Source organism: Hypomesus nipponensis, chromosome 11 (genome assembly GCF_054491055.1).
Source record: "Hypomesus nipponensis isolate SF chromosome 11, ASM5449105v1, whole genome shotgun sequence".
Taxonomy (NCBI): domain Eukaryota; kingdom Metazoa; phylum Chordata; class Actinopteri; order Osmeriformes; family Osmeridae; genus Hypomesus; species Hypomesus nipponensis.
In genome coordinates this window covers 4505038-4517500 of record NC_140371.1, presented here as the reverse complement: position 1 = coordinate 4517500, position 12463 = coordinate 4505038, and the positions used below count along the sequence as shown (strand labels likewise).

The 12463-nt window shown below is 46.6% G+C and overlaps 1 protein-coding gene across 2 annotated transcripts in view; it reads right to left on the bottom strand.

The window, feature by feature from the left end:
- The window catches only part of hpse2 (heparanase 2), a 59832-nt gene that overhangs the window by 23642 nt on the left and 23727 nt on the right, over positions 1-12463 (bottom strand). For both annotated transcript variants that reach the window (XM_084710092.1, XM_084710093.1), the window contains one exon: positions 2224-2397. In XM_084710092.1, coding sequence (XP_084566218.1) covers positions 2224-2397 — 174 coding nt within the window. The remainder of the gene's footprint in view (positions 1-2223; positions 2398-12463) is intronic.

The window sequence follows — 12463 nt, the reverse complement described above, 5'->3', positions numbered from 1 at the left end:
ATGAGGAGCATGCCATTACACCAGGCCAGCAGGGAGCCTGCTCTCCATACCTCTGCATCTCTCTCTCTGTCTCCTTACCTCTGCATCTCTCTCTGTCTCCTTACCTCTGCATCTCTCTCTCTGTCTCCTTACCTCTGCATCTCTCTCTCTGTCTCCTTACCTCTGCATCTCTCTCTCTGTCTCCTTACCTCTGCATCTCTCTCTCTGTCTCCTTACCTCTGCATCTCTCTCTCTGTCTCCTTACCTCTGCATCTCTCTCTCTGTCTCCTTACTTCTGCATCTCTCTCTCTGTCTCCTTACCTCTGCATCTCTCTCTCTGTCTCCTTACCTCTGCATCTCTCTCTCTGTCTCCTTACCTCTGCATCTCTCTCTCTGTCTCCTTACCTCTGCATCTCTCTCTCTGTCTCCTTACCTCTGCATCTCTCTCTCTGTCTCCTTACCTCTGCATCTCTCTCTGTCTCCTTACCTCTGCATCTCTCTCTCTGTCTCCTTACCTCTGCATCTCTCTCTCTGTCTCCTTACCTCTGCATCTCTCTCTCTGTCTCCTTACTTCTGCATCTCTCTCTCTGTCTCCTTACCTCTGCATCTCTCTCTCTGTCTCCTTACCTCTGCATCTCTCTCTCTGTCTCCTTACCTCTGCATCTCTCTCTCTGTCTCCTTACCTCTGCATCTCTCTCTCTGTCTCCTTACCTCTGCATCTCTCTCTCTCTGTCTCCTTACCTCTGCATCTCTCTCTCTGTCTCCTTACCTCTGCATCTCTCTCTCTGTCTCCTTACTTCTGCATCTCTCTCTCTGTCTCCTTACTTCTGCATCTCTCTCTCTGTCTCCTTACCTCTGCATCTCTCTCTCTGTCTCCTTACCTCTGCATCTCTCTCTCTGTCTCCTTACCTCTGCATCTCTCTCTCTCTGTCTCCTTACCTCTGCATCTCTCTCTCCGTCTCCTTACCTCTGCATCTCTCTCTCTGTCTCCTTACCTCTGCATCTCTCTCTCTCTCTGTTAGCCTGACGTTGTCATACTCATAATTCTAGTCAGAATATGAGTCTGAAAACTCTCCGTTGGGCTGTGACTACGGGCGTGTTTCAACCGAACTCGTAAAACAAATGCCTCTTCGCTCAATTGGACAGACCTACAACCAATCAGAGCAACGTAATATGTTGTTTGTTGAAAACAAATTCAACCCAAGGGCTCCTTCGTGACGTTGTTGATTGCGTTACTGTTGATCATCTGTCCATCATCGTATAAAACCCACCCTGGCAATTTCATTGGTCCGTTCAGATCCTGGTTTTATGTAGTTGTTCCCAATACGAGACCCTCCAGACCCAACTTCCCGACCAAATGTTTTTGTGGGCGGGGAGAAGTTAGGCTGGCAGCCAGGCTATCTCTCTGTCTCCTTACCTCTGCAGTTATCTCTCTGTCTCCTTACCTCTGCATCTCTCTCTCTGTCTCCATTTCCTCTGCATCTCTCTATCAACATCACACAAATCTAACACATCCTCCCTTCCTGTCAACCTTAAATCTCTCCCTCACTGTCTCTCTCTCTCTCTCTCTCTCTCTCTCTCTCTATCTCTCTCTGTCTGTCTCTCTTCCTCTCTCCCTCTCTCTCCCTCTCTCTCTCTCTCTCTCTCTCTCTCGCTCTCTCTCTCTCTCTCTCTCTCTCTCACTCTCTCTCTCACTCTCTCTCTCTCTCTCTCTCTCTCTCTCTCTCTCTGGATCCATCCACAGTGATGTTCTATGACAGGCAGAATAAACAGAGAGGCCAAGCACAGAGAAGTTGGCTTTTCCATACAGAAAACTCCACTTATATGTTTCATGTCGAAGTTTCAGGCTGTGTCCACGTGTTCTTGTGTGCCTCTGCATGTGAGCACATGAATGCGAGTGTGTGTGGCTTTTCTGCGTGTACGTCCATGCGTGTGTGTCTGTGTGTATGTTTGTGTACAGTGTGTGTAACAGGAACAGTGTGTTGGTGTGTGGATGTGTGTGTGTGTGGATATGTGTGTACAGGGTATTTGTGTGTGTATGTATGTGGACAATGAGTTTGTGTGTATGTGCATGGGTATGTGTAGATATGTATGTGTGTGTGTGTGTGTGTGCACAGTGTGTTTGTATGCGTGTGCATGTGTGTACAGTGTGTGTGTGTGTGTGTGTATGTGTGTGTGTGTGGATGAGTGTGTGTGTGTGTGTGTGTGGATGAGTGTGTGTGTGTGTGTACAGCATGTTCTCACCATTGCCCAGCTCCCAGGAGATGTTGTACTTCTTCCCAGCGCTGTACTTGAGCAGGCTGAGGGCAGAGGAGGAGTTCCAGGTCTGGTCTGGGTTCCTCTGGAGACTGTTGAGGCCCAGGATCAGGTGCAGGCCGGCACACTCGGCAAAGTTGTAGAGTTTGTCTAAAGACCTGGCTGGGAGAAAACCAGACGCAGTTGTAACTTTGATTCTTGAAAAAGAATGTCCTTTTCATTTAGGATTCAACTACAAAAGTCAAGGACGCATCGTGGTTTATTCCAGACATTGTTGTCAGGGAGCCATTGTATGTAACTGTGTGAGTGTGGGTGAGTGCGGGTGTGTGTGAGAGTTTGTGTGTGAGAGTTTGTGTGTGTGTGTGTTTGTGTGTGCGTGTGAGTGAGCAGTCCGGCTGGCAGGCTAACTTGACTGTCAGAATGATTACTGACTTACTGATTGGCTGCCTGACAGGCTACATTGGCTAGGTGGCTGAATAACAGATTACTTAAATGCTGATTGGCGGGCCGACTGGCTAGGGAACTTAATTATAGATTGCAGACTTGCTGATTGGTTGGCTGTCCGTTGAGAGAAAGTTGTCTCTGGTTTGTGTTTTGAAAGTTGATCTGTTGTGAGACACCCTCCCAACATAAATATTACCCTGAACTCTGACCCCCACTTCCTGTGCCCAACAGGAAACAGATGAGGTCTGTGTGCAGATCTGCTTCCTGGTGGAGCCTGCCCTTAGGCACAGACCCTCACACATACTCAGCTCAACCAAAGAGAAGAGCAAAAAAGACACCATGAACTCATTTACTGAAGCAACTTTGTCTGTGCCTTCAAGACAGTAATTTATCTCAGTGAAACCACTGTTAATCCTCCTATTGTCTTTACGGTCAATTTGACCCTGTTCAATGTTTATTAATTTACATTTAGTCATTTAGTAGATGCTCTTATCCAGAGCGACTTACAGTAAGTACAGGGACATTCCCCCCCGAGGCAAGTAGGGTGAAGTGCCTTGACCAACGTCATGGACACAACGTGGACACAACATCATTTGGCACAGCTGGGAATTGATCCGGCAACCTTCTGATTACTAGCCCGACTCCCTCACCGCTCAGCCTTCTGACTCCACACAGCCGTCTGACTCCACACATAATTAATTTAGTTACATATTTTAACATGGCTACTCATTTCGTGAGGACAACTAGGTAAACTAAAATTTAAAGAATTAACCCTCCATCCCTCCTATGCTATCCCTCCAATCCTCCATCCATCCTGCCCTCTATCTACTCAGTCCTCCATCCATCCTGCCCTCTATCTCTCCAGTCCTCCATCCATCCTGCCCTCTATCTCTCCAGTCCTCCATCCATCCTGTCCTCCATCTCTCCAGTCCTCCATCCATCCTGCCCTCCATCTCTCCAGTCCTCCATCCATCCTGTCCTCCATCCCTCCAGTCCTCCATCCATCCTGCCCTCTATCCCTCCAGTCCTCCATCCATCCTGCCCTCTATCCCTCCAGTCCTCCATCCATCCTGCCCTCTATCCCTCCAGTCCTCCAGCCCTGTGGTCTATCTGGCCTCTATCCCTCCATCTCCCCAGTCCTCCAGTTCTCCATCCCTCCAACCAATCCTGCTGTTTTTCATCCCTCCTTTCCTCCAGGCCCCCTGTCTTCCTGTCCCCCTCTCCTCTATCCTTCTAGTCTCCCAGCCCTCCACTCCTCCTCCACTCCTCCTGTTGTCCATTCCTCCAGCCCTCCAGCCCTCCAGCCCTCCAGCCCTCCAGCCCCAGCCTTTTGTCCAGACTAAGTTGCTCTTCAGGAGACCCAGGAGAGCAACATGAAAGACCAGAGTGCTCCAGCTCCTGGACCCTGTGGCTGCTGAGCTGTGATCACAGCTGGGACCACTGCTCCAATAAGGTAATGACATTACCAAGGTACGCTAAGCCAGACAGCATCCCTAGAGTTTGTGTGTGTGTGTGTGTGTGTGTGTGTGTGTAGATTAGAGAGTCCTTGGAAAACTTTGGAGGACAGCCCTCAGGCTCACATTTCCTTAAAGAGGATCAAGTGTTTCCAGATCAGGTTGTGTGCGTGCGTGTGCCTGTGTGTGTGTGTGTGTGTGTGTGTGCATGTGTGTGTGTGTGAGACTTCCATCTCCCTAAAGTTTATCTGGGATAACAAAAGTAGATTCATTAAGATAAATGGCAAATTAGAGAATTAGGCAAAGCACAGTCAGAAACACACACACACATACACAGTCCCTGGACATCGGCAACTATTGCTTTTGGAAATTCCTTTTCTCAAAGGAAACTCTACATTTAGTGCAGCTGTTTCATTATAGCGCACACACACACACGCACATGCACACACACACGCACACACACACACCCCCTCACACGTACATACTGTTCTGTACACATGCTAAGACCTCTCGGTATTCTGGGTTTCCATGCTGCGTTGCTTCCTCTGCGTAGTCTGTCGATGCTAAAAGCATTAAACCCAAACATCCACACAAGGCTTGGCAAGAAATAATTGAAGGAATTTTCTTTGTATCAATATAATTTGTCAAAATATGACAGCTCAATGAATTCTAAGAGTTGTGGCGTTTACAGACCTTTGAGTTCGTGACATGAATAAAAGGACATAAATGAAATCAATTATTCATAACAACAAAAGTGATTTGTCAGCCTGATGGCTTCAGTACAGAGCATGGCGTTGAGGGAGATATCGTTTACAGATAGAAATATAAAACAGAGATAGTAGACAAAGATAGAGCTATGAGACAGAGAGAGGAGACATAGATAGATAGAGAAAGCAGATGGATAGTAGACAAATATAGAGATAGGAGACGGAGATAGGACACAGAGATAGGAGACAAAGATAAAGACAGGAGAAAGGAGACAGATAGAGATAGGAGACAGAGATAGAGATAGGAGACAGAGATAGGAGACAAAGATAGAGATAGGAGACAGAGATAGGAGACAAAGACAGGAGACAAAGATAGAGACAGGAGACAGGAGACAGATAGTGATAGGAGACAGAGATAGAGATAGGATACAGAGATAGGAGACAAATATAGAGATAGGAGACAGAGGGAGGACACAGAGATAGAGATAGGAGACAGAGGGAGGACACAGAGATAGGAGACACATATATGATGCTGAGAGATGAAAAAAGGAGTCAAGATAAATGTTGCATACAGGAGACAAACATAGTAAAGATACGATACAAAGACATGAGACAGAGATATGATATAGAGATGGGAGATAGATACATGAGACATATTCCTATACAGATGGTTAAGACGGAGAATAATGACAAAGACATTTGAGATAGAGATAGGAGAGATAGATATGTGAGACATATTTATGGTTTTGAGACAGTAAGGAGAAATATAGAGAGGGAAAGATAGAAGAGATATGGAAGAATAGAGAAAGACGATAATGATACAAACACTGCTTCATGTTATAGCTTTATATTATATCTGTAAACTCTAAGTCAACCAATGTACTGTACAAGGGGGGAGCAGTGGTTCACAAAGTTTACAGTTCTCTTTGATACGACACAGTGGTGTCAAGGTTCGCTATGTTTTCGATACAGCATGAAAGTAGAAATGTGTGTTTATTAGAACTCATAACGAAGTTTGATCTTTTCTTACTTTGAACAATGACGATGCCATATCTGATCCATCTGGTCTTCTTGGAAGCATTTAAAACAAAAACAGCTAGCTATATTGCAGCGACCTGGCTTAGCATGTCTCCCAGCGTGTCGTGGAGTACAGTGTTTTCTTTGGGGGTGAGCATGGCAGACAGCACATTGCCTGCTACATAGTCTGGCTGCCTTGTTGAGCACAGTGGCACTAACAACATTAGATTTCACACAATCTAAGATGGATTTTATTTTCCTAATTTAGGATTAGTCCAGTAAATCATTCGGTTTGCAATGCCTTTGCTTGTGAAGCCTTGTTCCAACCGTTTCAATACAAACATGTGTATTGTTACACTCCCAGTAGATACACACACACATAAACAAGCACTTGCCCACACACACACATATGCACTCACATGCCCACACACTTACACAAACACACACACACAAGCCCACACATGTACACAAACACACATGCACATACACACACGCAAACACGCAGAATCCCAGTAAAGCGTAGTATGTGTGTACAGCAGAGAGAAAGGGGTCTGGATATTGTCAGGACGTCTATCTGATAGAAGCTGCAGCAGTGTAAAGCAGAGAGAGGTCCGGAGCTTCCAATAGCGCTACGCCTCATTTCCACAGCTCTGCATTAGCACACACACACGTTATCACACACACACATACACACCCACACAGATACACACACAAACGTAACCACACATACACACATACGCACACACACTGTCTCATTAGTGGGGGAAGGGTTTTAGACTCTATATCCCACCCAGACTGACTAGTTATATTCTGATAACCTTTTAAGTGACCCCCCCCCCACACACACACACACACACTTCTTCACTGTGTTTTCTATTTCTGTTGGTGCCCTTGGCTGAGTATCTGCAGTATGCAGTGAGTATTTAGAAAGTTGTTACTCTCCACCTCTATCACAGGTCACACTGTATGCACGTGTGTGTGTGTGTTTACGCGTGTGTGTGTGTTTACGTGTGTGTGTGTGTTTACGTGTGTGTTCAAGCTTAGCTCCTTTTCCCTGCAGCTTATTAGCATAACAGCAGGTACTCTGGGACAACACTTCTTTCTTCAAGATTCTCTGTTACACACCTACTCACAAACATATTTTCTCCTCCACACTGGCTTCAGACAAGATTTTCTCTCAAACACTCGCTTTTTTATCCAGGGGGTTTTCGAACCTGCAACCTCCCTGCCATTGAGCTACAGTTTACCCATCTATACAAAGACAGTGAGCTATGCACACTCACTCCATAATGCAATCACCACTCAACTGCTCTTCTCTCTAGTGTTGCTTTCGTCAACAAAAATTATGACAAAATATTGTCGTCAATGAACTTTTATCACATGACAAAACGAGACCCAAAGTAAATGCTGGTCACGTGACAATGACTATAATTACATGTATAATGCAATATTGTTGACAAATAAAAACGAGACGAAATGCAGTTTACAAAAGGAAAACGTTTAGTTGCGTTATTATTAGCTAGGTCATGAGGCTGTGCTTAATGTGTCTCATTTTAACTTAAGCTTTAGACGTTAGCTTTAAACGTTAGCTAATGGAGCTGAAACCGACTGAAAGTCTGAGACAAACGTGTGTGAGTAGGCTACTGTGTGCGTGTGTATTTATATGAGAGTGTAAAGTGGGTTCTTAGTTCCTACCTGACTGACTGCTTGTGTACTAAGCTCCCTTGTTGGCCGAATACTGTAGCTAATTTTGTCATTCACATAGCAATCACAATTAACTGAATTTGGCATCAACAACATGACTTGAAATACCTTATTCTAGTCTAGACCAATACATTAAACAAATGGTTTGGCATTAACATGCCTCCCGAGACTACTGCTTAGACTGCTTCTGTTTTGATTAAAGAGACTGAAATAATATTTTCATTGATTTAAACTAGACTAAATGTCATCAGTTTTTGCTGACTAAAACTAGACAAAAATGTCATCAGTTTTCGTTGACTAAAACTAGACAAATAGTCATGGATAAGTCTGACTAAAATAAGACCAAAATGCTCAGACCTTTAGTCGACTGAAACTTGATTAGACTAAAAAGAGTATGAACGTGACTAAAACGAATTAAACTAAAATGACAACTTGACACAAAGGTTATTTAACATTAATATGAGTTCCCCTAGCCTGCCTTTGGTCCCCCAGTGGCTAGAATTTTCGATAAGTGTAAACCAAGCCCTGCGTATTCTTCTCCGCCTTTGACAAAATGAAGGCTCAATTGCTCTGTTTGAAAATCTCCCCCTAGTGACGTAGATAGGGGGAAGGTTACCTCCCCTCTCTCTGCTTTGCCCGCCCAGATCATCTGGCCCGCCCATGAGAAACTGAGCTACCACCGTGCAAGAGCAAGTGCGATATCGTTTTTTCCTGGAGAGACATCATGGCGAGCAAACAAACGATGCATAAAAGTTGCTCAGTGCTTGGATGTACAAATGCAAGCACAAATCTTTTTTTAGTGCCTTCATCCGAGCCTTTGCACAACCAATATCTCAATTTTATTTTCGCTGGAAATGTGCCGACACAACTTCCCAAAGTTTTGCATGTCTGCGCCAAACATTTCAGCGACAACTGTTTCCACAACTCGGGACAATACAAAGCTGGCTTTGCTGGCCGTCTGCAATTGAAGACTGGATCAGTACAAACCTCGGACAAGTAAGTCAACTAACGCTACATAATTGTGTTGCTTTACTGTGTATGTTTACCTAGCTTGTTACCCTTCGAATGTGGCTGTAACATCAGCTCTGCAGCTAGCACCTAACAGCCCAGTTAACGATTAATTAGCTATTTTAAGTCCGGAAAATATGTGTGTGAATACACACATATAATGCAAGTGTTGTACCCTTCATTTTTATTTGGATAGCCGTTCTGCTGTTGTTGTAATGGCGCATGCTACTCATTAGCATTTAAAGCTGCAGACACCAAAACGGAACGTTCTGAGGAAAGCTCATTGTGGGACTACTCGTAGTGGCTATAATTCTGTACCATGGCTGAATTTCGGGAAAGAGACTTCAGATACAGTATTAGGGGACCACTAAGGCCTATATAAAAGCATCCAAAAACAGCACTTCATTTCTCCTTTAAAACAGGCCGCCAAAAACAACACTACTTCTCTCCAGTCTCTTAGTTCAAACAAACAAACAAGAGTTTTATCTTGGCCACTCAAACACACAGTCCTGTAGCCGATCTGAACCACAGCCCTTAGAGACATCCGTGACAGCACAGACCACCGGTAATCATCATTAATTGTGAACTATGTTTTGTTTCTTCCTTTATGAAATCAACATGATTCTCAATTGTTGATCAACTCCACTGTGTGTGTGTGTGTGTGTGTGTGTGTTTGTGAGTGACTGAGTGTGTGTGTGTGTGTATGTGTGCAAACAATATGTTTGTCATGTTTTGTTGATGCAATTATGAGTGGGTCACAGATGGCTGAGAAAAGCCCTCCTGATGTTTCATCATGGAATCACTCAAACAAACACAGGCAGGATAACAGGGATGTCCGGGAATGTGCTGTTTGTTATCGATCTTCTATAGCATAACCTCCCTACCATGGATACCGGCCAGGGGGGGAAGAGTCGTTGATTGGTCTGTGATTTGGAGGAGAAAGGACATGTGGATGAAATAACATTTACACAACTATTTCACTGCTTGACTGCTGGGGAAATCATGCAGTCACACACAAACTTGTGTTCAACCACATACGTGCATGCTGTACAGAAAACACACACGTACACACACACACACACCAAGCCAGAGCCGCCAAACACAGCATACGTTGCTCGTTTACGGAGACGGTTCTAAGTGGTTCTATACATGCACCCCAGAAGCTGATTCCATGCCCAGAACCCGAGTATCCCAGAGAACAGAGAACCTCCCAGTCAAAGTGTGTGACCCAGCCTCTATCATCAACAGCTTAACACTCAGCACCTCTCTTCAGACCTCAGAACAAGAGAGAGAAAGATAAAAAGAGAGAGAGAATAGAGATATTAGAGGCGATGTGACCTCCTCCCAGTTCGGTAGAAAAATTGATGACCTGTCTCCAGACCTCAGCAGTGTCCTCTATACTCTTCACTTCCACTCTGCCTCTGGCACATACACACACACACACACACACACACACACACACACACACACTACACTCTACAAACAGACTCTTCCTTGGAAGAAGAGAACCTACAAGCAATCTACCGTTGCTTTGGAAATATGTTTTCATGCCAATAAAGCCCTTTGAACTGAACTGAGAACTAAGACCTCACAACAGCTACTACAAACCTACGCAGGAAAATATTTGTGTTCAGTGTGCAGAATCTGTTTACAATGATCTGGTGTAAATAAAAGAGACTGGCCCAGCGTTGCGTTCCAGCTGTCCCCTGAGGAGAGCCCCTGAGCAGGCTAGCAGCCTGGTGTCCCTGGGTGGACTGACCTGAGCAGGCTAGCAGCCTTGTGTCCCTGGGTGGACCGACCTGAGCAGGCTAGCAGCCTGGTGTCCCTGGGTGGACAGACCTGAGCAGGCTGGCAGCCTGGTGTCCCTGGGTGGACAGACCTCAGCAGGCTAGCAGCCTGGTGTCCCTGGGTGGACAGACCTGAGCAGGCTAGCAGCCTGGTGTCCCTGGGTGGACAGACCTGAGCAGGCTGGCAGCCTGGTGTCCCTGGGTGGACAGACCTGAGCAGGCTAGCAGCCTGGTGTCCCTGGGTGGACAGACCTGAGCAGGCTGGCAGCCTGTTGTCCCTGGGTGGACAGACCTCAGCAGGCTAGCAGCCTGGTGTCCCTGGGTGGACAGACCTGAGCAGGCTGGCAGCCTGGTGTCCCTGGGTGGACAGACCTGAGCAGGCTAGCAGCCTGGTGTCCCTGGGTGGACAGACCTCAGCAGGCTAGCAGCCTGGTGTCCCTGGGTGGACAGACCTGAGCAGGCTGCCTGTGTGTTGTGGAGTGGGCTAATGTGGTTCTGACGGTCTGTGTCTGTGTCTGTGGTAGCTTGCTGACTCGCTGCATGTCTTACACAGCCCCGCCCTCGCCTCTCCGCACACACAGGTACGCAGACACACACACACCTGCATGCACACATGCGCACACACGCTGACGCGCACACCCTGTCGGGCACACTCTCCAGAGAGAAACTACACACACACACACGGTCACAAACGCACCCTCCCTAGAGAAAAACTTGACACACACTAACGCACACTATACACACACACACACACACACACAGAGACAGTGACAAACACACACTCTTCAGGGAGAAGCTACAAACAGACAGAAACACACACATGTACGGACTCTTCATTTCTATGTGGTGGCTCTGCTCCAGCTAAACCACTCAGGTCAAACCACTTTTGTATTTTGGAAGAATGCAAGCTATGTGGGCACCTGTTTTGAATTCAGTTGGTGTACTCAAGGGTAGACCAGTGTGTGTGTGTGCGTGAGAGAGAGAGTGTGTCTGTATGTGTGTGTGTGTGTGTGTCTGTGTGTGCCTGTAGTACATTTGTGTGTGTGTGTGTGTGTGTGTTTGTGTGTGTGTGGATGGATGTTTCTATTCCTGAATTTGCCGTGACTTCAGATTATGTGTGGACCCCTTTCCCTGTTTCAGACGTCAAAAGAGACGAAACAACAGAGAGAGAGAGAAAGAACAGAGAGAGTTTAGGGACATGTTAACATCTCATAACACATTCTTCTGTACATATATCCACATTGACTAGAGACTGTCCCAAAACTAACGCTGCCTAGAGTAAAAGTATCTGTGTGTGTGTGTGTGTGTGTGTGTGTATGTGCGTGGGTGGGTGGGTGGGTGGGACGGTGTGCTTGTGTGTGTTTCACAATCCCTCGGGTTTACACAGTCCTGGGAGGTAGGCATTTGATGAGGTCAAAGGGCAAAGGAGTGTGTTGGATCACATCAACTGCCTGTGGTCGTTGCCGAGGCTGAAGCCAGCCCTTCAACCAGAAACACCTGCTGTGGAAACGTGTTTGAACGTGCAAAGGAAGAAGTCATGGAATTAGGTCGAGCAGAAGTTTGGGAGGAGAAGACCACACCACAACTCCCATGGGACAGCTCATGACCACACACCTGATGTGCTGGTCACAACATGCGCACCAGGGAACTGACGATGGACAACTATGGTAAATACAGCCGGGATATTGACCTCTCCTCTGAGTACCTCGCTCCTCTCCTCCCCTCTCCCTTTCTCTTCTCCTCCAACTCTCCCCTACTCAAACCCCCAGCCCCTAATTTCTACTCTCCTCATTCCGACTCTCCTCCCCGTCGCCCCCGCTCCCCCTCTCCTTCACTCCCCAGCTCCCGTCTTCCCCGCTCCTCCTGCTCTGAGTACCTCAGGGCCGCTGCAGAGGGCTGGGAACCCCCGGAGGCTCCTGGCTGGACGCGTCATCGTGTTCCTCCCTCATTTACTCATCTGCTCGCTCACTCCTGCTGGAGCTTGAAGTACAACTGGGCACGGGAATGAGAATGTCCTCAAATTAGTCACACAGTCCCCTTCAAAGAGACTCCTCTTAAAGCTTCAAACACATCAGGTCAGCAATCTTCCCACATACCTCTGGTTGAT